The sequence below is a fragment of the Bombyx mandarina genome, chromosome A1, assembly GCF_030267445.1.
Source record: "Bombyx mandarina strain Sakado chromosome A1, ASM3026744v2".
Taxonomy (NCBI): domain Eukaryota; kingdom Metazoa; phylum Arthropoda; class Insecta; order Lepidoptera; family Bombycidae; genus Bombyx; species Bombyx mandarina.
In genome coordinates, this window is record NC_143234.1 from 19908536 (window position 1) to 19934120 (window position 25585).

General features: G+C 35.0%; 1 protein-coding gene and 2 non-coding genes across 3 annotated transcripts; 2 read left to right on the plus strand and 1 right to left on the minus strand.

Annotated features, from left to right (window-relative positions):
- Positions 1–3817: 3817 nt before the first annotated feature.
- LOC114242726 (uncharacterized) lies at positions 3818–25582 on the plus strand. Its single transcript, XM_089739315.1, has 18 exons — positions 3818–3919; positions 4701–5051; positions 5762–5856; positions 6890–7043; positions 8153–8281; positions 9014–9198; positions 10214–10300; positions 12607–12729; positions 13208–13369; positions 13684–14118; positions 14757–14903; positions 17355–17452; positions 18517–18678; positions 20051–20124; positions 21193–21262; positions 21803–21889; positions 23727–23923; positions 24253–25582. The coding sequence occupies exons 2-18, from the start codon at positions 4865–4867 to the stop codon at positions 25410–25412; spliced, it is 3552 nt and encodes a 1183-aa protein (XP_089595441.1). The 5' UTR covers positions 3818–3919; positions 4701–4864; the 3' UTR covers positions 25413–25582.
- On the minus strand, positions 4415–4487 carry TRNAR-UCU (transfer RNA arginine (anticodon UCU)). Its single transcript has one exon. It is a non-coding gene; the product is annotated as a tRNA-Arg (tRNA).
- LOC114242766 (U2 spliceosomal RNA) lies at positions 15038–15230 on the plus strand. The gene has a single exon (XR_003624670.1). It is a non-coding gene; the product is annotated as a U2 spliceosomal RNA (small nuclear RNA).
- Positions 25583–25585: the final 3 nt, after the last annotated feature.

The following is a 25585-nucleotide window of genomic DNA, read 5'->3' on the forward strand; positions in this document are numbered from 1 at the left end:
TTATTTATTGACTTTGATATCGATTTAATATGATTGCTTATATAAAATTTCTAATTTTATCATGCTTAAAACATACAATAATATATTTATATTCATTATGGAGCCCTCATCCGAAACATAGATTATACACTTAATATATTTGAATCCGAAATATCGGACACCATTTATCGGTCGGAATCTATTCATCATGACACTAATCATAAATACCTCTTTAAAATATGTCATCAAAACATATTTAGACATTCTGTTTAGATATTTCGGGAAAAAGGCTACCGACAAAATCTCTTCGGAACTATTTAAATAAAATAGTTTTATTCCGCAATGAGTAAAACACTATTGTAAATTCGTTAAATATTTATTAATTAAGTGATTTTAGAGAAGAAGTCACAAGGAATGACGTTTGTGATTTCATTAACGAATAAATGTTCTGTAGGTGTTTTTTTTTTATCAGGCGGTCCCTTGATAAGTTTAAAATTTGCATGAGGTGCGGTAGTGCGGTGCGCCTTCCTTGAGGTGCGCTGCGGTAGTGTGTTATGGACTTAAGAGTCAGCAAAACAATTAAAATAGATTGTAATAGTCTAAGAAAAACACGTACTCAAAATACGATAACATTCAGCATGCTAGAAATGGGCTGATGGCACTGTACTATGCCATATCTTTATGTTTTGCGGCAAACGACAACTTTATAAAATCAGTGTAGCAAATTTTAAAAATTGTCATATCGTTTACTTGGAAAATTTGAAGCACGAACTCGTCTTAGATTTCACATAATATCTAAATCACATCATCTTTGCACATAACAATATACTTACTTCCTATTAAAGTATAAATTCTACAAATACATTCATACCTCCTCAACAATATTTAAAATAAAATGAGCCAAGAACGTTTATCGATAAAACCTACTAACATTAAAATTTTCTGGGCAGCACTAAAACCGCCATGTTTTGTGGCCAGATGACGTCACAGTGGCACGAATTTTTTGTTGACGTTTCATTTCCATATGTTTCCTACTTCAGTGGCAATGACTCAGTAGTAGTTCTTTTTTCTAACTGGAAAGGCAAAGGTGTCATACCCTACAGCCCAATACTGTACAATTTTTTTTATAAAAAATGATGAAATTAAATAAAGTTGATTAATTTGGAACAATAATCAATTGGCCTGAAGTTAAATGTAATGAAATGAGATGATATTATATGGGATGAAATATAATCTCGGCAAAATTGTGGTTTAAATGTGCTGGACTTTTTGGCGGATCCCGAGAAGTTACGTTCAGCGACTTTGTTTCGTTTTCCCACATTTATGAAACACTAAAGAGACAAAATAAAACAATTCACACAACTTCGCTCCTCGCGTTCCCGCCAAAAAGTCACAAGCAATGACGTTTATTTTTTTCTTTGATTTGTTTAAACAAGTAACAGGAAATCGAAATGCTTAACAATCTGAATGGCCCTCTTTGCTAGAGAACCAAGTGAAAGTAACTGGTTCATGAAAGTCACGAAACCGAAAAATAAAAGCATTACCTAGTCATTATTGTGCTGAACCTCTGCTGTGTATACCATAATTCTTTGATTGATGATGTGTATGCAGTGATGGGATTATACTGAGACTCAAGCAACCGAATAGCATTTTTTCTAAGCAAGCACGTATCTGCTTGTGAAACGTGTTCACGATGATAAATGAAAAACACCGTGTCAGTTCAAATGAGACTCGAAAATATTATTCAATTCTTTGTCAATTTATTTAGGAATAACATAGGTACAGTCATTACGTAGCACACAAAAAAAACTTCAGAGGTGTCAAGGGACACCCGGATGGAACGAAGTTCCTTTCGATTAATTAGTGAAGGAATTGTAATTTTTTTTTAAGTTATAATAATAAATTACGGTATTATGAAGAAGAAAAAAACAATACTATGAACTAAATTACTATTGTTGAAACGCTATCTCGAGAAACTGTACTCATTACGCGGACCAATCGGATACGAGCAATGTCACGCGATAAGCGCCTACACGTTGATTGGTCAGAATGACGGATCTAAAAAGTGTCGTGACAACTTTTCGTAAGAATTTTTTCCGTCTAGCCCCCTTTCACAACGCGCGATAAGGAACTTCGTTCCAAAAGAAATTGAATATTCGAAAATACCCACTTCATTATCATTCATTATGTATTTATTGCCTATGCAATAAACGTCGGGGTCCACAAGATAAACAATATCTCAATACAAAATTTAAATATTGTTTTTATACACAATTACTACCTACCATTGTAAAACATAATTTAAAATAACAAATATTTAATTTAGATTATATTAATAAATTGTAGAAATTAGTTAATTAGCACATATTTCTAGATCATATTAACCGACCTAAACTTTGAACATACAAGGACAACAATGTTAACGAAATCTTCCTTAAAGGATTACACAGCTCTAATAATCGTTATTAGGGATCCTCCAGATCCATTAACGGTGCTTTTAGGTATCACATGGACCGGTCACCATCCCCCTCGAATCCGTCGCTTGCGACGAAGGGCTTGACGAGCGAATTAACCCATTGACACAGCCCACTGAGTTTCTCGCCGGATCTTCTCAGTGGGTCGCGTTTCCGATCCGGTGGTAGATTCTGCGAAGCACTGCTCTTGCTAGGGCCAGTGTTAACATCACTCCGGTTTGAGCTACGTGAGCTCACCTACTATTTAAGGTTACGCTTAAATAACCTCTCAAGGCTATCAGCTTAGGTAGAAAAAAAAAACTCTTAATAGAACTACCATTACGTACCATTATGTTTCTGCAACAGACACTGACGGCCAGCATCGCAAGAACTCAGCGCATATTTGCACTTCTGAGGACCAGTGTACTGTCTCCTCGGGAGATCTATTGAGTAAAAAAAAATGCCAAATTTTTGCTCTTATGAATTACTGTGATCACATACGAGAAAGCAATAGATTCCTACATACTTTCGACGTAACGCAGTCATGCGTTTCCATTTGAAACCACTATACAATAGGCTTCGGTCATATAGTGAATGGAGGCATTCTCATTTTGATGTATGAGAATTCCCACTTCGCTCGCCCAATAATCCGGCGGTAAGCTATAGACAACAATTGATCAAAAACCTACTGAATATGGTGGTATGACATGCTTCAATATATAATAACAAATTATTAATTAACCCTTTGAGTGCGAACCGTCGATAGATCGACTCTCTATTAATGCGTAAAAAGTGTAGAGTGTCGGAATACTATTTGCGCAGTTTGAATATAGGTATTAGGACGGACGTGTCTCACCGCGCACATGCAGGTATAACGTTTTAAAAAAGTTAATAACATTTAGAAATAACCATTTAAAATTATTTTACTCTGAATTTAGAGAGAGAGAGAGAGAGAGAGTATTCTTTATTGTACACCAAAAAACAAATAAACAGTGCGATACATGAAAAACAAAAAAGTACAATTGGCCGTCTTATCGCTAAGAGCGATCTCTTCCAGACAACCATCAGGTGGACAAGAATCATTTGGAAACGAACTACGCGCGGTGTACCATTAGCGTTGATTTTTGGATTTTTTTTTGAGTTTTTCATAAAATTCTTTAGCAATTTCTGCAAAATATTTGAAAACAAGCTCAGCGCTAAGAGGGTTAAATACATTGGAATACTCTGCAGCTTATGGTACTGATTGGGCGTACAACCTAATACCAAAAACTTGAAAAAAAATGTTGATTGATGATGAACCATGGAGTTAATGAGTATGTGATGAACGTAGAACAAATTGTAGTCAGCAGGTGCCCTGGTTCCGAGGAGAAGAACGAAATTGCGGTCACTTCCTGTTAGTAAAGATAATATCGATATAAATAATGCAAGCGAAAACTACATTTTCGTAACCAAAAAACACATAATTATGCATAAGTGCACGTGAAGAGGTAAAATGGACTTAATATGCCATAGTAAACCATAATTATTTTTAAAGAGTTTTCTATTTTTATATTTGTCAATTAGTTAATCATCTTTCATGTCATTAAATAATTATTTTTTTGTAATTTTTGAAGGTTTTTTAAAGGGAACTAAATAAATCGTTTTCATTAAGATGACAAAAAGAAACTATTTTAGTTACAAAAAGTTCCGATTTGGCTCATTTCATAATCTGAAAAATAGCTTACGGTGTCTAAGCTTTGACCAAAGGGGACAGAAAAAAAGATAAGCTCGCATTTTTAGGTTTAAAGGTTTTCCACGATGCTGATGAACTCGCCCTTAAATTCTGACAGTTCACAATACGCCAATCAAAGGAAATAGTGTTTAACCGAAACTCTTTTCTAAGAATAATAATGGAACAATAGCATATTTAAATTAAAATGAAACTTTTGATGACCACAAGACAAAAATCATATTCAAAAAAAAACAATGCCAAAACAGATGCGCATCCCTGGTGGGGATCGAACCCACGACCTTTGGATTAGAAGTCCAACGCGCTATCCTCTGCGCCACAGGGACTGTTATGAGATGGGTTGAAATACTGTATCTCTAACTGTAATAATTTTAAATTTACTGGCTACATACATTTTAATATATTATTTAATAAATTAATCATATTTAACATAAAAAAATTATGAGTACTTTTATAAAATTTAAGCTTGCGGTATATGCTTCAAACTTTAATAATAATAGAGCTTTTATCCGGAAATTGTTTTGTATTGCTGCAGGCAGGGAACGTCGGAAATAGTCAACAAACGTCAGAAATCTGTTTGGGAACTTTGAAATTACAGGGATGAGTGAACCATGTTTTTAAAATTCACAATAAAATACTTAACATGCACACAAGTTTTAATGAGCAATAACGCGTAACTTCACAAATGAATTAACCGATAAAAATGGAAGAGTTCAATTTAAATGTTGATAGAGCTTCGATTGAAGAACAAAATGAAACAAAGCAAAGCGATTCAGCGGAAAATTTTCAAAAATTCATGTATAATTTATTTGAAAGAAATGGAGTAATAAATGATTTAAGAGCTTATCTTCGAGGGCACATTGTCGACGTTTTAAAATGTGCACGAACAGGTAAGTCGTATTTGTTTTATTGTTTTACGCGCTTAAGACCACTGAATGTAAACAAACTTATAGACAGCTTATCGCAAAGTTATTACATTAGCCAATTTTTATTTATTCTCTTACTTCTGTGTAAATTGAAATAAAAGTCAGAGTTATATTAATATTTAGTAACTACTAAGGTCCACAGGCAAAAATTGTTGTATGATTGGGGTAAAATTTGGAAGTAATGGAACTGATTTAAAAGTCCAAATACATATCTACTACATTAAGTATCGCTAACAGCGAAACTGCTCATAAGATCTACCTGATAAGCAAGCTTCATTTCAACAACAATAACAAGGATCCGTAAACTGCAACTTGGTTTGAAAAATAATACAAAACATTGCAAAATGGGTAACATTGACAATAGAGACAAGAAAAAGATTTTGCTCACAAACCTTTTAAGTTATAATTTTTATATCAGTGAATTCTGACTTGGATGGCAATTAATTCTTTCCAGTCTGTAAGCTAAGTATTTCCTTTAAATTTTACTGTAAGCGCACAGTATTGTTGTTGAAGAAATAAGTAGTCTCATGCATTCTAGTAATTTCAATAAACAATTTAATTATGATAACCACAAAGAAATTTTGCAAAAAAAAATTCCATGTTATAACTGTGTTTTAAAAACTCGTTCTATAATATATACTCTTTCTTTTAATATATTATTATTTTTTAAACAGGTACTCCTCTAGAATGCCAAAAACACTTTGCACAAAGACTTGAACTCACTTACCAAGCTATGAATATGTTGATATCAGAATATTTACTGCGTCTGGTGAGTATTTATTGATACACATACTATTAATTTAATATTTGAAATAAATTTTAGAAATTATTTAATAGCAACAAAAACAATTAATAGGCTACAAAACTAAATTGGATAACAAAAACAATGTATGTTCTTTTAGGGATATAATGGTAATTCTGAACCTGATTGAGCAAAAATAGGTTATATTATAAAAAAGAGGGTAGACTGTAGGTTTTATTGTTGTTGTATGTATGTGTGGTTATATAGTTTTTCAATTATACCTTACCAAAATGATGATTACAAACTTGATTAGCTGAAGTGTGTTAAATTAAAATTTGAATTTTCTGTCACTTGACTGGCATTGAATGGCATGAATGGAGATATCTACTTTACCTAGAACATTTCAATAGCAAAAATTTAATAAAATTTAAACATTTGAATCTATTTAATGGTGGTACTAATTTAACTAGATGATGACCGAGCTTTGCTCGGTTTTTTTTTGATAACGCCATCTTGTTGTGTCTTTAAAGCGGTTAGTTGCCCTCAATTAAGAAAAATAGTATTATTATTCGCCAATAGATGTCGGGAAGAGTTGATTATTGAGAACACGAATAAAATAACATTTTCTGAAAATAAACGTAGCTATACTAAATTTTATGAAAATCGTTGAGCCGTTTCCGAGATTCAGATTATATATATATTAATATACAAGAATTGCTCGTTTAAAGGTATAAGATATAGACATTAATTTATTTTATCATTAATATCCTCATATTTTATTTAATTGAAATTGATTGTATAAATACTCAGTAAAATAAATTGGGAGAGATTTGGGTGCAACAATAGACAAGATGATTTTGAGAATTGTATAATCACAACATAGCTAATATTTTCTTAATATTTTTTAGCCTAGTATACTGTGCATTATTTTTTGTTTTGCGATATTATAATATCTGGAATACGCTTTGCTTTTGCTTTTGAGAGAAACCAAAATGATTATCTACTTAAAGTAAAAAAGGTACAAAACCTATTAAACGATGAAGAACCTCTTTATTTTTAGGAATTTAACTACACACTATCAGTATTTGTCTCTGAAATACCACTAGCCAATATGGTATTTGGATTTGCCAAGACGCTTATGGATCATGGCACTGATGATTACTCTGGACTCCGATTGAAAGAGAATGACGTCTGGTCTATTATAAATTATCTGGGTAATTTTAACATTTTTAGTTTTTAAACTCCATCATAAAATATTTTACTAAACTGTGCTAAAGTCTTGGAATACCACATGACAGTGAACTTCAGCATTCTTTGACTATTAGTCTTTACTAGTGGGGTAGATGATGAACTTCTACGGATGGGTACTACAATAATGCCTCTTTCTGCCTGAAGCAATCACGTTTTCCGCGTTTAAGAGCGGAACAACCGTAATGTGATTCAAATTGAGATGCGTACCTCATGTGGGGTGTCACCATTACCCAAATTGGGGTGACACCCAACACTCACGTACTGGTGTCTATAAGCGGTTACTCATTTAATATCTATTAGTCTTCATCTACCCATCTACCCATCATACGTTCGAAAGTTCCAGCGGTATAGCTATGCCAATGTGGATGGTGGAGGGTAAATATTTTTTTAGTTCGATTAATGGACTTATAAGCTCTGCTTTTTTACGAAAGTTTCTTCTACTCGATCTTTAAAAAAAAAAAAAATAATAATTAATTATTATGGTTTCTGTCACATTCAAGTATGCAAGAGTGCGTCATAAGAAAAAAATTTCGACAGTCCGCTTTGGTTTTCATCTATACTTCTATACTAATATTATAAAGCTGAAGAGTTTGTTTGTTTGAACGCGCTAGCCTCATAAAACTACTGGTCCGATTTGAAAAATTCTTTCAGTGTTAGATAGCCCATTTATCGAGGAAGGCTATAGGCTATATAACATCACGCTAAGACCAATGCAAGCGGAGCACCAATAAAGATGTTTCAAAATCGGGGTTTTAATCCCTTTTGAGAGCTTCCATTGCGTGCGCTGCGGAAACGATTAATGTTTCGCTAAAGTAATGTATGAGAGAATTGTTTCCCTTTAAACTAAGGTTTTTTATGTTAAACAAATTTGTTCTAAAATAAAGTATTATTTGTGAACCATTCCACGCGGACGAAGTCGCGGGCAAAAGCTATTAAAAGATAAATTTGGAGAACACTTTAATTTTATGAGACATTAGGAAGAAACCCTGGTTACGCGACTGGAAAAATTAAAATTTTTTATTTTTATTAAATTTATCTAATCTGATTAACAAGTGATTTAATAACAAAACAGGTATCAAATGTGATTCGGAATACGCATCGAGAATCGTTTATTTGTACCGGAGTCGAGAGGACATTCCATTACTGATGTGTATCATTCAATGTAACGCCAAATACGAAATCGAAGATGGAATTGAAAAAGGTAAACAAATATATCGAGGTGTGAAATTTGGCTATTTGGTTTAAGCGACATTGCATTGCAACTTTACCGGATAGCCATTTTTTTGGAAGTTATGGATAGTCTAATCGTGATTAATGAAAAATACGATCAGTTTACATTTCATCAAGTATATAGGATATGCAATCTTTATTGAAAAGGATTACGTTTTGAGAAACGTCCTTGCGACCAAGAGAGTCATCACTAAGTAATAACCATAAGGAAACAATGTTTATTTTATAATGAGGCCTGTGCTTCTTTTCCCACGCATGGAATTTGTTTTTGTGTAGGCATGACCGTACTGTTCGAAAAATTCTAATAAAAAACGCTGAGTTACGACTGCAATCCACTTAGAGCCAAATGTTAAAGTGACAAAAATATAAAACAAGCTAATCTTACAAACTACGATTCAATTTTGTACAGAGAATTCAACTTATTTAAAGAGTAAAATTTTAAAAAAAAATATCATAATAAAAACACGTCTTCAGTTATTTGAATGGGGTAAACATAATTAAAGTTCAATTAAAAACATTGAATTGTTGATGCTAATATCAAATAAATCGCACCTATAATTACAAAGATAAATGTCGCGTAAACCAAATAGAGCCTTTCACCCTTCGATTGCGTATAACCTAAGACCTCACAGTCCATCGTGGAAGTCGGTGCCTATCTTGAGACAGAAGTCGAAAGTTTTTGTTACATGTGTAAAATTTTCAGAGCATCCTTCGAAGGAAAGCGTGGCTTCTATAAAAGCATCAGACACGGAAGACGGTAGCACAGACTGCAGCAGATACGCTCCAATGGAAGAGTCGTGCAAACATTACGCTTACTGTAAAACGTGTCAAGATAACATAAAGAAAGTCAAAGGAAGGTACAAGGAAAAAAAAGAATCTTTCGTTGAGGTAATAAAGGTTTTACAGCATCCCATTGACGGGCTTTTGTCGATACGAGCCGGTCATCGTTCTCGTCGAACCCGCCGCTTGCGACGAAGGGCTCGGCGAGTAAATTAACCCACAGACGCAGCCCACTGAGTTTCTCGCCGGATCTTCTCAGTGGGTCGCGTTTCCGATCTGGTGGTAGATTCTGTGATGCACGGCTCTTACTAGGGTTCGTGTTAGCAACATCGTCAGGTTTGATCTCACCTACTAGTTAAGGTTACGCTGATATGGTTTCTCTAGACCATCAGCTTAGGTAGGGAAAAAAAGATACGAGAACTTGTAATCATCAGTTCAATCATCAAAACGAGAATCTTAAGCGTTTGAAAAAATGCGGAACGTATTTGCATGAATAATGCCTTAATTATTATCTTTATAGTTTAAACGTTACGTATATATGTATGCATATACTCGAGCAATGCAAGCCAACAATATACGTAATGGCTATAAAAACTGAAATTATTATATTACTAGCATATACATAAAAACTGAAATTATTATAATAATAGCTAAGAAGTGGTTTCGCTCGCGTTAATATAGAGTTAAAAAACACACATAATATTCCTCCGAATAAGACCGCTTTTGTGTTCTGGATGTAACCATATAGCCTTTTTCTATACACATGACAACATGTAGGTACACAAAATTTCTTGATCATCGGTTGAAGGAAGCGAAACAAAAAAACACTTCTTCGCATTTTAATTCGGTATTCAGATATCATTGCATTACATCTCTCATTACAATCGATTTCAATTTACACATAGAAAACTGTATAATAATAAATTAGAAATGAAGTTTTGGCTAAAGGACAAGAACCCAGGGCGGAAAGTAATTAACAAATTAAAAAAAAAGGTGCATCGCATCTATCTTGTTTCAAATATCCGTTGCTAGGCAACGATCACCTTAAAACCATAACAGTCGGTTTTAGTAAAGCGAGAGCACATATAAAATGCAAGACAATTAATAACCTTTTGGATTTCAGAGTTTAAATGAGTCGCAAAACAATCCCATCAATACGGAATTAATGATGAGAAACATTGATCTAATGGAAAAGAGTCTCTTAGATGAGGTTTATATACAATTAATATTTTTTATATTAATGTGTTAAACTTTTTTTTTTTTAAATCTTTTTAAGTACCGTAAAATGGGGCGATTAGGGACAAATTCCAACTTTATGAGCAATTTTAAGGTAGTTGTTGATGTATATAATGCTATATCAGGATCAAAACGATTGAGTCTTGGGGGCATCTTTGTTGTCTAATTTAAAATTATGCAACTAGCATTCCAGTTTAAGCAAAAAATGCAAAAATAGGTGTAATCCCTATTTACCCGAAAATTGCGGTTAATTGGGACGAAATGAGAAATTTCCTAGGGTTGGCACTACTTTTATTTTTATATATAGTTTTAATTTATTTATTTATTTAGTTGCACCAACAAAGTGATCATCAATAAAAAAAATTGAAAAACTGACAAAAGTACATGGCAGACATCACCTCAATTATAGGTGCAATCGACAGTGCTGATATTTCTATCTGGGTTAAGAGATTAGGTGTGTCGGTTATTCCATGGATTAATCAGATGAATACCCCTACTCTGAACAAATATTAAATATTTTATTATGTATTACTTAGACATTTTTGTCCACCTTGAGATTTCATTGATCTTGTTACATGTCTCTGCCAAATGGACTTACTTATATTAAATTGCTTATCTATTTCAAATAAAGACTTATTCCCAATTTCGCTTCGAATAAACCAGATTTTTACCAACAAATTTAAAAAATATTGTTATAACTACATAGACAACCCTACAAACATGTACCTATTTATACTTAAGTCGTTTCCATTTCACGTATTCTCATCCCAATTGACCCCTTTTTCGTTGTTATTTGTACCTAAGACGTCCCCAATATCCCCAAAAACAACAGATTTTTACATTTATTTTTATTTAATCAAATACATTAAAACCAATAACAACTGAGACTTTCCTTTAATATATATGCTGGTTCAAACACTAAATAACGTTTATAAATCATAGTCGTCTTCTATTATTATCAAATAAATAAAAGAGAGCAAAGTTTCTAGCACTAAAATAATTACCACCACAGGAAGTTAATTTGAAACGCGATTTTTTATAAGTTAGCAGCTATTATCATGCATATTCAGAGTTGTTTTGTGAACTTTCAACATTCTACTATTAAACTACAAAAAATGGAAGATTTTGCAACGAATATAAAACTTATATTGAGCGTCGAAAGATTTTCCCGGTTTTTTCCCGATTCGCCTGTCAATCCCTAATCGCCCCATTTTACCGGTATATAGTCAAATATAATAATATGTTAAAGATATTGCTTATAAAATCTATTTGTAGGGTATTTCGTAATGTACCCACAAAAGTTTCACATAATTATATTCACAATACCATAGTCTTTATTGTGTCAGCAAAAGAACGTTTACGAATGCGTTTTTCTCCATAAACCTTTTTTATGTAAATTACATATTTATTATTAATATTTTTTAAACCAATAACTTAAAAAGGCGTAATTTTATCGTGCCACAAAAAATCGCTCCTTCCAAGATTCAAGTATCTATCTCTACATAGAAAATGTTTCACACTATATTATTCATTAAAATCACTCAATAGTATAGTGTGAAATATTAATTTTTATCTAGAGATACTTGAATCTCACAAGAGCCGTTTCTTTAAAACTATATTATAGTCACTTTTCACTACACGTCCCTACAGCTAACTGTCAATAATAAACATATTTGTTGAAACTACTCGCGTGCCATCTGTCGTGTATTGATGTTACTATGCCTTTAGCGAAGATAAATTGCAAGGAATGATTTGGTAAAATTAGTTTGACTCTGATCAACGGTATAGCGAGTAATACACGAACAAACATACATTGAATTTTACATAGTATATTGCAAATTTTACATTGGTAACCCGCACTGGAGGAAGTCAGCTGATACGGGAGTTCTTTTACCTTATACTTATGGAAGAAAGAGATAGGGAGATATTATGTTTTCAAAAAAATTTAATTTTAATTTGAATCTGAAAATGGAACTTTTTTTTATTACTTAGATGGGTGGACGAGCGCACAGCCCACCTGATGTTATGTGGTTACTGGAGCCCCATGTCTATACATCTACATCGTAAATGTGCCACTCACCTTGAGATATAAGTTCTAAAATCTCAGAATAGTTACAACGGCTGCCCCACCCTTCAAACCGAAACGCATTACTGTTTCACGGCAGAAATAGGTAGGGTGGTGGTACCTACCCGTGCGGACTCACAAGAGGTCCTAACACCCGTAACAACTGTGTTGTTTCAAAGTCTTGACTAAGTAAAAACGTTTGATATATGTTTTAGATGTTCAAGCAACTTAAGGAAGTTTATGAAACAGAAGTGCAGATGTTAAGGGAGGAAGAAGAGAAGAAAAGAAAGAGACTTCTGGCCGGTCACGCTCAGCAACTGCAGGAGAAGTGTGATGAGGTACTAATACTCCTAGGTAAAAAGATGTGGGATGGTATGGCGAAATCTAGTGGATATTTAGTTAAACAACAAAATCTTTGATCCCTTAAAAAAATACTATTTGTAACATCGTTAAATCAATTTGTTATCAGTCATTAATATTTTCTTCTTTTAAAATAAAACTAGTGTGCCAGTGTTAATTAACCAAAAAGTATCGATCTTCCCACTCGAATAAGGTCATTACCCATGCTGTATTAATAAAATTGAGGGTTATTTTGTCTCAAGGTGCATGGAAATTGAGCCCATGTGCCCCGGTAACCATTTAAGGAATAATGAAAGGTGAAATTATCGTTAGTGAATTGTAAGCAATCCTGGCTTATCGGGCGGTTTTAATACTTTGTATATAATATACAATATTTAGCCTTAATTAGTACTATATATCAAAAAAAAAAACAAGAAAAAGATGTCATTATTTATTTGTGTCGCTTTTATTAAACAGTTAGAAGAAACATATAGATCTCGTGAAGCGAAACTGGAGACGAACATCAGGGAGAAGAAGAAATTCCTTTGGGGCCTCGCGCGGTCACTGCGGGACCAGCACGCGCACGTCGCGCGTGCCATGACCCACCTCAAGCAGGAGACCGACAGGCTGCGTCTCAAGGTAGCCATTTCATTATTTACATCTAAGTCATTTACATCTAAGTCTAGAACAGAATTATGATGATAACATTTAAAAACAATAATAATAATGATGATGATGATTATATCTCTATTATTTTACATTTTAATTGAAAGAAAAGTCATTATTGAATTAGGGTAAGTTTCTATGTGGTATTTAAAATAATAAATTGTATTGGCTCTTAATTTTCTTGGCAAAATAAAAAAAATTAAATTTTTATTAAGATACAAAATGTACCCGCTGTATCTATATAAGGGGTGTTTTTTTTTATCAAATTTTTCTTTAACGCTTAACAGGAAGAAAATCTGAGAGTGAAAGTAGCCGAAGCAGAAACACTTCTAAGAGAACGCGCCGAAGAGATGCGAACACAAATATCGAACGAACTCGTCACACTGTCGAGACATCTCGACACGATGCGGACAGAACGAGAAGCCATAAACAAGGAACGAGACGAATTACAACAATTGAAGATATCCAAAAACTCGAATAATATCGATAAAGATCTCGGTTCGCGTTACGACAGTTTGCGAGATGAAATATCGATATTGAAACGATACATCGAATCGAATAAAATGAAGTGTACCGCGGAGAAAAGCACTATTACCGATTCTGGTGATGTCCATGTGCTGAACAACAGTAATGATGTCGGGTGTGACAGGAGTGACGGTAAAGTGAAAGACAGTAATGTTGTTAACGATCTGAAGAGACTGAAGAATGTCAACTTTTGTCAGGTACGTGCTTTTTATTTTGAGTCCATACAATAGTAATTAAAAAAAAAGTTTTATATTTAATTTTAGAAAGATATAGTTTTTTTTTTAAGGGATTTTATGACCTGGTTACTAAGACCTGTCATGTCTTATTTTAATTTATATTATTATGTTTATGAAAAATGATAACATGGAGTGAAGTGAAAATTAAATGAAGATGATTGATTTGAGACATTAATGTCTGTTTTCTAATTTATCAACTGGGATAAAATAAAATGAAATGAGATGAGGTGATATGGGATGAAATATAATCTCAGTAAAATGGTGGTCATTTACTGAGATTTTTCAGGGGACTTTTTGGAGGATCCCGAGAAGTTACGTTCAGCGGCGTTATTTAATTTTTCCACATTTGTGCACTTTCACAGATATTAAACAATTAATAAACCACCGTTATTACACATTTAAACCTGAACCTGAACACTAAAAAGACAAAATAAAACAAGTCACACAACTTCACTCCTCGCGTTCCCGCCAAAAAGTCAAAGATATAAATATCGATAAACAAAAAAATTGTGTCTATAGTGCCTATTTTACTTCGAATTTATGAACAATTTTGTGTATTAGTTCTATGCATTGTTCTTCATTACGAAATGTTTATTTAGGCAAGCGTCTATGATGTCAAGCGGGAACCAAGTCGGGACCGCGGTGAATCAAGTTCCAGGAGAACAATAGAAATTGAATTCAGATATGTCGAACGATTATTACGTTTGCAAGAAGAGAACAATAGACTGAGAATGATTTCGCAACAAGTAGGTGAATATTTTTTTCAAAAGTTTATAAAGTGCACCAATAGATGTCGTTGTTCATTTTAGAACAAATTCTAGATCGCGATGACGAGATGCTCCGCGGTCGAATCAGGAGATCGCGGTCGAACATTTTCGATATCGCTTCTCGGCCTTTTGGCTAAGATCAAAGTGTAGTATCTGTTCTTTTCAGCTTAATATCTGAAAGTTCCCTCATTGAGGGACCAGTATATTAAACTGATTTTTGTAAAACGACGGGATGTTCGGGGCTCGCTCCACTCCCGTCACGGGTCGGCCCGGCATTGCAGTGCCGCCGGGATCGGCCCTCAGAAATCACTTTGAAATTGAATTACTTTGATATAATAAGTAAATTATAGGATATTAACACTATTGTCATTTGTCATGATTAAGCGAGGTGTTAAGAGTAACAAAAAAAACGTGTATAATAACCGGCAAACTTCTTGAGCATTTGTTGACGTAGTGGGGGTAAGTTTGCGCATGGTACACTCACGTGCAAAAACATTATTTTCTTTGCGTCATAATGCTATTAAATTATTAAAATCAACATATGTATTTATTTATATATTTATTAGAACATCAACAAAACATATAGGTTAATAATTGTAATAATTTAATCTTGGGGTAAAATAGATATTCCTTCTATTAAGTCAAAACTAGAGCTGTAGCCAGGTCTTCGTTCAGTTGAAGCGAAGCTGGTATTTGTAATTTTTTTTTCGTTATCATAATCTTGACCATCATCATCATCACTGTTTTCATCACCCGAGTCGCTATCATCGTGATGAGTCGACATAGGGCTCATCGGCGTAGTTTACAACTCGGTCGATTCGGTCTTCTTTTTTGTCTATAATTAATTATTTTTTGAAGATATTCGATTCGTAGTAATCGAATGTTACTTTTTTCATTTACCAGCTTCCGATTATTTTCTGTTCTTTTTTTCCATCTGAAGCCTAGCTCTTTCATAATTCGTCGTAAGCTTCATTCCGAGCCATTAAAATTTTTATGATTTTTTTGATCCAATTCCAATTTTTTTGATTCATAATGATTTCGCGCGGGTGGGTACCACCACCCTGCCTATTTCTGCCGTGAAGTAGTAATGCGTTTCGGTTTGAAGGGTGGGGCAGCCGTTGTAACTATACTTGAGTCCTTAGAACTTATATATCTCAAGGTGGGTGGCGCATTTGCGTTCTGGATGTCTATGGGCTCCAGTAACCAATTAACACCAGGTGGGCTGTGAGCTCGTCCACTCATCTAAGCAATAAAAAAAAACATATTTTAACAAATAGTCTTAATGCCCATAATTTCCAAACTGCATGGGATAGATTTTTTTTTATTTTTCTCTTGATGGTTACAATCAATCCTGTCACCCCGTTTCGGCTTGACGTTGAGTTCTGGGACCCCCTGTATAACTAACTTATTTATATACCTATATTCTTACATACAATACATACTAATTATATTTACATGCACATAATAAATAAAACAGTTTATTAGATTACTGTAATACAAAAAGTTACATGTAACATTAAAAAGTATTAGTGAAACTATTAATAAAATCCAGACATGTAATCAAAATGTGTCCTAAATAGTACAGCAATTTAACATAGTAATGAAAATAACTAAGAGATAAAATTTCAAAACGTTAAAAATTAAAATTAAAAACACAAAATCCTAAAAATTACATTTCAATTTCATGAATTACTTAATCAAATAATCTTCCAATACATTTTTTTCTTTATTGATCAGGCTATTGTCATTATGGATGAGAAGGATATATGATGAAATCAGATAAGTTGCAAAATAATAAAACGTTTTTGCGATTTCCCAATAGTTTGCTTTTTTGAGTTGGGTCAATCTTTTATTAAGTTTTTTCTTTTTTTTTATCCTACCTAATCTTTAGTAGTCTAAGGAACTATTCCAGTCACGCGCGGATCGATATCTGAGCTCACGGGTTCAACCTGACAGAGTTTACTAATACTAGCCCTAGAAAGAGCCTTATAAACCACCGAATGAGAATCGCAACCTACTAAGAAGATCCGGCGAAAATATCCGTAGGAATTATACAAAATGAACACAGAATTCCTTGACCCATACAGCCGAATTGAAGTTTTTATTTTTTCTTGCCCTAGTAAGCAGACGAGCGTACGGCCCACCTGGTGGTAGACGAGCGTACGGCCCACCTGGTGGTGAGTGGTTACCGTCCATGGACTTTAGCAATGCCAGGGGCAGAGCCAAATCGCTGCCTACAAAGTTCAAAGTTGTTATTGCATCGAAATGTTGGTCACCCTATTCTCCAAACAGAACTATTAAGCGATAGATCCCATAGACATCACGCTGTGAATGGCACTGTGTATCTTGAATCATGATGACGAAGTCTTGATTATGTTCTGCAAAGACTGTTCCATATTTTAAACCGCTTTATTTCGCTTGTCTATGGAGGCGTGTGCTGTCTCGCAAGTGCCACTGATGTGTCCGTCGCAACGCCACAACCATGAGCCCGCGCCGGGTGTGATGCGCGCGGAACCCGGATATCCCCGGTAGGTATTGATACATATTTTTCTTCTTTATTTTTTGGCTCCGGCACAGTTTGTGCATTAGCCAGCGTCAAGTAATAAGATTTTGATAATTCGCAGTTCTAATTTTGTATAGTTTATGAATAATAATAAAAACGAAGAAAACTTAATCAATTGGCATGAAATTAAATGAGATGAGATAATATGGGATGAAATACATAATCTCAGTAAAATGGTGGTCATTTACTGAGATTTTTTCAGTGGACTTTTTGGAGGATCCCGAGAAGTTACATTCAGCGGCTTTATTTCACATTTTATTTTATTTTTTTATTGCTTAGATGGGTAGACCAACTCTCAGCCCACCTGGTGTTAAGTGGTCACCGAAGCCCATAGACATCTACAACATAAATGCGCCACTCACCTTGAGATATTAGTTCTAAGGTCTCAGTATAGTTACAACGGCTGCCCAACACTTCAAGCCGAAACACATTGCTGCACGGCAGAAATAGGCAGGGCGGTGGTACCTACCCGTGCGGACTCACAAGAGGTCCTACCATCAGTACATTTCCCACATTTGTGCACTTTCACAGATACTAAACGGTTAATAAACTACCGTTAGAAGAAACACTAAATAGACAAAATAAAATAAATCGTACAACTTCGATGAAGTCGTCGTGGCCTAAAGGATAAGACGTCCGGTGCATTCGTATCGAGCGATGCAACGGTGTTCGATTCCCGCAAGCGGGTACCAATTTTTCTAATGAAATATGTACTTAACAAGTGTTCACGATTGACTTCCACGGTGAAGGAATAACATCGTGTAATAAAAATCAAACCCGCAAAATTATAATTTGCGTAATTACTGGTGGTAGGACCTCTTGTGAGTCCGCACGGGTAGTTACCACCACCCCGCCTATTTCTGCCGTGAAGCAGTATTGCGTTTCGGCTTGAAGGGTGGGGCAGCCGTTGTAACCTTTCTGAGACCTTAGAACTTATATCTCAAGGTGGGCTGAGGGCTCGTCCACTCATCTAAGCAATAACAAAAAATAAGATTTTGAACCAAATCAGTACAGTATTATAATGCACAGAATTTCGCCACCGGTCGCGTTCAACCCGTCACAAGTTGGGCATCACCAAGGGTCCGGGGAGGAGTTGTCCTGGTTCGCGACCACGAGGCCTCGGGTGCTGTTGCCCGGTGACCTCGTGCCTTTTATCGGCGTCGTAGCGAGCAGGACCGGGGCAGATACGCGGTAACTGAAGAACTTGTAAACTGGGCTTTGTTTGCGTGAGTCACAGATAACCCCCATTTGGGGTTTGGGGATTGGGGGTTATCTGTGGCGTGAGTCTACCGGTCCCCGTGGTGGTGACGGCAGACTCACGCCCCTACCCATAAACGTGACGTTGAAATCTTGAGGATTACTTCGTGACGACATTAACCCGTTAGTTAATCTATATAATTAATACTATCTATATAATTATATATATAGTTAATCTATATAATTCCCCTTTTTATATAAATTGCGAAAACGGAAGAGTGTGAAATTTTCCACATTTATAAAAAACTAGCTGTACCCGTCCGCTTCGCTGGGCATTTAAAATTAACATTATTGTTTCTCACCCCCACAAAGATTCTCATCATTAACGGGGGCAACTGGTGCAGGGAGTCCAACAGTCATATACTTAAATATTAGCCTATCCATTAAGTATATGTATTTTCTACATTGATACCAAGATTCAAGTCCATCGGATGCACGGTTCAGTAGTTATAATGGAACATCCGTAAAAACCACTGTAGATTTATATGTTAGTATAGAAGTATAGATATAGAGAAGGAGTGTAAGATGCTAATATTTTTTTAAAATTGTGTTTAAAAGGTAGAAGTTTTCAAAGCTTTCATTCTCAATAAATATGGAAAGTAAAAATGAAAAAATATGTTGTTATTTATATGTTTGTAAGCCTAGTTTTTGTAAAAAAGTATATATTGTTTTTCATTGTGAGTCATCATATATCATTTTAGGTAAAACTTTAACTCCGAATAACTTTTAACCGAGTTGATTTAGCAAAAAATTATTTCAGACCTTTTTTGTAGGCCGTTTAATTCCCTACAAAAATATGTATTCCGTTTTATTACATGATAATTTCGTGAGATACAATAAAACTCCAATGAAAACAAAAATTCCGTGTTATTAAATGGGAAATCAAAAATCCTGATTCGGCACATCTCAATATTAATATTAAGAGCTCAAACTTTACCAGAATTTTTTTCATCATCTTGGACGATATTTTTGTAGTACCTAAAGAAAAAAAAAAAGTTTTTTTTGCCATCCTAATATATGGAACTCTTTGCTTATTGTCAGACTTTAGTTGTTGTTTTAAGTCTGTAGTCAAATTGAGAATAGATTAATATTGTTTGTCTTTAATGTTATTTGTCTACAGTGTAGTCTTGGCGAAATCTACGATTAAAGAAGTATAATAGTCTGACAGTAGAACTATAGTCGAATTTCGACTAGTAGGGGGACCACTAGTATAATTAAATGGGCGATATTATTGGCGGTGACGTCACCGTGAGTTTGACCTCTGCAAGCTACATCAAGAAACTTAAGAGCCCGCGTTTGATTGCAGAACGAAGTACCCGCAGCGCGCGTCCGCCGCCCGCCGCGACCTCCCCGCCCCGCGGGACCCTCCCGGGAGCCGAGGTACGGTAACGTCGCACGTAACGGGAGTTCGCGGTAGGGATGCGATTCTTTACGAAAAAGATGGATTTTTAAATCGATTCGAATCGTAACCTAATAAATCGATTCACAAAAAAATCGAGGTGCAAAAAATCGATTTTTTTTTAAAGTTTGCATTTAAAATTTAAATATAAATCCATTTTATGAAAAATAAGAAAAATACCATAATAAATGATCTTTTATCAGTAAAATCACGGAAGTTTTTTAGTACGTAACGTAACATAATCTTTTTTTTAAAACGCTTTTATTAGCTTCAGACGTATATGTATGTATGTTAGTATGTAACGGAATCTTTGAACATGATTTCAAAACGTCGGATTAACTCGAAATTTTGTATACTTATTAAGGACCGATGACGATGACGATTCAATATTAAAAAAAAAATAAAAAAATTGCAATTTAACTAAAAAAATAAATAATAGTTTAAAAAACTAACAAAATACGCTTTTATGGAAAATCCAACTAAAAAATAAATAATTTTTTTTAAATAAATTTGAATTAAAAGTAGAGTAAGAAAAAAAAAATTATTTTAAAAAAGCGTGGGGTGCTTTTCAGGATATTAGCAAAATAACCCTTCTACTCATATCTGTTCATAAAATATTTATAACTAACTACTGATACCATGTACCCCACGCTTTTTTTACAATAAAATCATTTTTACTTACACTATTTTTAATTCAAATTTATTTTCTATTTTTTAGTTGGATTTTCTATAAAAGCGTATTTTGTTAGTTTTTTTTAAAATTATCATTTATTTATATTATAACTCTTCTTGTATCATTAAACTGATGTTTGTACTCATAATTGACGTGACGTTTATATCATCGGCTTATTATACAATGGCTGCCTCACCCTTCAAACCGAAACGCATTACTGCTTCACGGCAGAAACAGGCAGAGTGGTGGTACCTACCCGCGCGGACTCATAAGAGGTCCTACCACCAGTAAGGTGGATCGGGCAACCCATTAATCATTCTCACTATTGTCCAACACGGCAGTAATTATAACCGATACGTTACTAATTCATTTGCAGGTTGCAGTCGAGATTCGGAGCTGCTTGGAAATACAGATGATGTCCCGGGACTTGTTCCAGACGAACCTCGGTGCGTTATTTATATTATCTGTACTCTTCCACTGAAACGACATTTGGGTGGTTCGTCATCGGTCGACCTTAGCGACGCACACAGTACTTACCAAAGATTTCAATTGACTTTTAGAGATATATGTACAAAAAATTGAAAATCTGTAGTGAGATCTTAGAATTTATATCTCAATACGGGTGGCGCATTTACGTTGTAGATGTCTATGGGCTCCAGTAACCACTTAACACCAGGTGGGCTGTGAGCTCGTCCACCCATCTAAGCAATAAAAAAAAGATCTTCTACCGAGCGAGTGTAATTACTCGGTAGACTGACGGTCCGAATGTTGTTGTTTGCAACTTTTATTTGAAAATGTCGTTAGCGAGATTCAGGCATGTGTCACATAATGTTCTATAATGGCTACAGCCAGTTTTTAATTTGTTCTAAATTATTACACAAAGTATGTGTATTATTCATAGATTACTTATAATATCGCTATCGGTCCTATAAAGATCACACGAGACTGAGTCTTGATAAAAAAATATGTATATTTATTTTGAGTAGTATCGTTCGGATGTCGAGAGATGGTCCCCCGCCCCCCGCGGAGACACCCCACTCCGCCCCCCGAGCCGCTAGAAGAAAGTTGAAATCGTAAGTCGACTATTATTACTACCATTTGTTTTTTTTTATTGATGGGACACCGGATCGACACCTTGTCCTACACTAAAAAAAGTCAATAGGAGCGTATTTTCATCCACACATTCCACATTCTAGGAAACCCCTCTCACAAAACGTTGAGACCAACTAAAAGAATTACTCGAGGGTCAGTGATATCAACATTGTCTCATAAATTTTTTTTTTTTAAGGCATTTTATGACCGTGTAACTAAGACCTTTAAGTCACGTCTTGCTTTAATTTATATTCTTATTTTTATGAAAAACTAGCATTTGCCCGCGACTTCGTCCGCGTGCAATAGTTACTTTGGCGTAACGCTAAATTTTACCCGCGACTTCATTTACAGTATTGGAACTCAGGATTGGAACTTCATTACTGAACCGGTAGATGGCGTAAAAAAAATTAATTTTTCGATAAAATTTTTTTTTTTTTTCTTAATAAAAAGTATCCTATGTTACTTCTAATACCTCCAAGAATATGTGTACAAAGTTTCATGATGGTCGGTTGAGTAGTTTTCGCGTTGAAAGCGTAACAAACAAACTTACATTCACATTTACATATTAGTAGGGATGATAATATGGGGTGAAATTAAATTAAATGAGATGAGGTGATATGGTATGAAATATAATCTCAGTAAAATAGTGGTCGTTTACTGAGATTTTTTCAGTGGACTTTTTGGAGGATCCCGAGAAGTTACGTCCAGCGTCTTTGTTCCATTTTCCCGCACTTGTGCACTTTCACAGATTCTAATATTAAACAGTTAATAAACCACCGTTATTAGACATTTAAACCTGAAGAAACACTAAATAGACAAAATAAAAAAATCGCACAACTTCATTCCTCGCGCTCCCGCCAAAAAGACCCATTGTCTCATAAGAAATATATCGACGCTTGAAAGGCAAACGTGACTAAGCGACAATAACTGCTTTGTATAAATGATAGGCAATAACCATATTCGATGCGCAAAAAATATATATTTCTAGGTCTAAAATGATTTCAATCCTACAGCTAGATTCGTTAAAATAAAAAATTTTCAGGTATTTCAACTTAAAATTAGTCTACTGTAAAGATCACGCATTGTCGCTTATAGTCGGATTTTTAATTAGACGAAGAGAGCTGACAGTAGCTAATGTCACTTTGTGAAATAATGTTGCTATATTTAAAGTAATAGTGATGCGTTCAGTTCTCGTTCAATCACATAAATGAACAATGAGTGTGAAGAGTTACTCATTAATTTCAAACTATAAAAGAATATTATTTATATTTTACAATAAAATTGTATTAAAGTGATCCAATATAATAATATGTTACTAGTAGTATGTAACTACAATCAGTTTTTTTTTTTTTCATTACCTATGTACCTATAATTGTTATATTTTATACATCTATAGTTTCAACTATATGATGCATTGGAAATAGGACAGTCTTACAAGCTTCCTCGCAATGTTTTTCTTAATGTTTAAAACACTCGGTATTCAGTACAGGTAGATACCATAGGAACATAATGTTTCGTCGAAAACTCGTTGGTATGTACAAAGCACGGCTAAAATTCGAACCCCGTGCCCGATATCGGCAGTTCGGCACACTAACTATTCACTAGACAATCGAGGCAATTTCATTAATTCAGGAGTTTTTTCAATCGTTCACTTTGTCACAACACTATTTTTATTTCATCAAAAACTGACAACACAGTAAACGTCAGTTTACTTCGTCTAATAAAAAATCCGACTATAGTCACGTTTGCCTTTCAAGCGTCGATATATTTATATACAAGAATTGCTCGTTTAAAGTTATAAGATATGTTTTGCGACAGCAATGAAACGAAAGTTCCCCGGCGAGCATCGCACAGAGACGAGTGCCCGAGCTCTGTTCTCCGAGAGGCGAAGCTGCGGCTCCGGAAGCTGGAGATCGAAGCAGAAGCCGTCCAGATGTCGTACTTACAGTTCCGGGGGCGGAGCTTCCAGGAGAGGGGCGGCGCCGGACCGCACCCGGAGACTGCCCTGGGCCTGGGTTAGTTTTTTTTTATTTATTGCTTAGATGGGTGGACGAGCTCACAGCCCACCCGGTGTTAAGTGGTTACTGGCGCCCATAGACATCTACAACGTAAATTCGCCACCCACCTTGAGATATGAGTTCTAAGGTCTCAGTATAGTTACAACGGCTGCCCCTCCCTTCAAACCACAAGGCATTACTGCTTCACGGTAGAAATAGGCAGGGTGGTGGTATCTACCCGCGCGGACTCACAAGATGCTCATTATAAAGTATTTTTCCTTAATTGTGATATTTGATCTAAATAAATAAATAAATATTCCATTATTTTTATACACACACATGCACAGATATGAAGAGAAGCAAGTCGTTACAACAAGTAAACAGTCAAGAGAAATTAGAATTTCAAAGGAAACAAATCGAGGAGGACCTCAAGAGAGACATCGATAAACATCTCAAACAGTACGCGACGAAACTTGATCTCATAGATACGCGTTTTAAGAATAGAACCACCAGTTCTATAGCGGCGGCGCCAGTGCCCGCGGGCCACAGCGCGCTCCAGGACAACGAACTCAACAACTACCTGGAAACTCCTCTTAGCGAGTTCAGGAAATATTATCAAACCGACAGAATTCTTAGAAATGGAAATGCGAACGCGCGCAAACAAAATATCGATTTGGACGCTCAAAATAACTCCTCAGATATTGGTAGTGTACCCAGCAAAGATAACGTTGTACACTCAAGTGCAGATATCGATGAAATAAATAAAGTTAAAGTTATTGATAAACAATCTGGTGACTATAATAATGAAGAAGACAATGTATTAGCGAAAGAAACTTTAAATAATGAAATATTAATTGACAATGAGAAATCTAAAACAATGATGCTTAGTGCCGTAACGAAATCTGTCAGTGACGATACAAAAGCAGATGAGGTTTTAAATGAAATTATAGAAACAAATAGTGTTATGATTGAAACGGTCCAAACTGTTCCGATATCGGAAGGCGATGTAAAAACGCAATGTATAGAAACAGTACCGTCTGCAGAACCAATAGAAATTAATATAACGGATAACAATTTACTAAGAGTTGAAATTGAAAGCGAAGATGTCGGCAACAAAGATTCTAAAACGGAAATGTCGGTATTGGTCAGTCCACGAAGCGAAGTCGACTATAGCTTATCGCCGCGAATGACTATACTGGTTAGTCCGAAACGCGGTATTCCCGGAGAATCGACTAATAAACTATCCGATCCGGACTTGGAAGGTTCCGCGAATGTTCTAGACTCGATATTCAAGGCGAACGATGAGGCCGCGTCCAGTGTGGACTTGCAGATAGAGCTAGAGAAAGAGGGTGATTCGTTGAGCGAAGGAAGGACCGGCGACAAGGACTACGGAGACGATTTCTCGGCAGACGTCGACAATTACAACAGCCGATCCTCGGGTTTCGAAATTGACTCTCCCGTCTCGCTGCCTAAGACATACGAAGATGAACAGTTTTGGGATTCATGAAACTTCAATTGCGATTCGACAGGTATCACTAATAAATTATAATATATAAAAAAAATCGATATTTTTTGGACATTAGTTAATCTAATTAATACTTTATTAAAGTAGTCAAAAAAAAAAAACATTGGTAACATTTTAAAAGAAAATTGGTAACATAAATAAAACAACAAACAGAA

Excerpts from the sequence above, each read along its gene's own strand:
- LOC114242726 (XM_089739315.1), top strand. The coding sequence starts at position 4,865 with ATGGAAGAGTTCAATTTAAATGTTGATAGAGCTTCGATTGAAGAACAA. Across the intron at positions 13,370-13,683 it reads CCGACAGGCTGCGTCTCAAG|GAAGAAAATCTGAGAGTGAA; the intron begins GTAGCCATTTCA and ends AACGCTTAACAG. Across the intron at positions 21,263-21,802 it reads CTTGTTCCAGACGAACCTCG|TATCGTTCGGATGTCGAGAG; the intron begins GTGCGTTATTTA and ends TATTTTGAGTAG.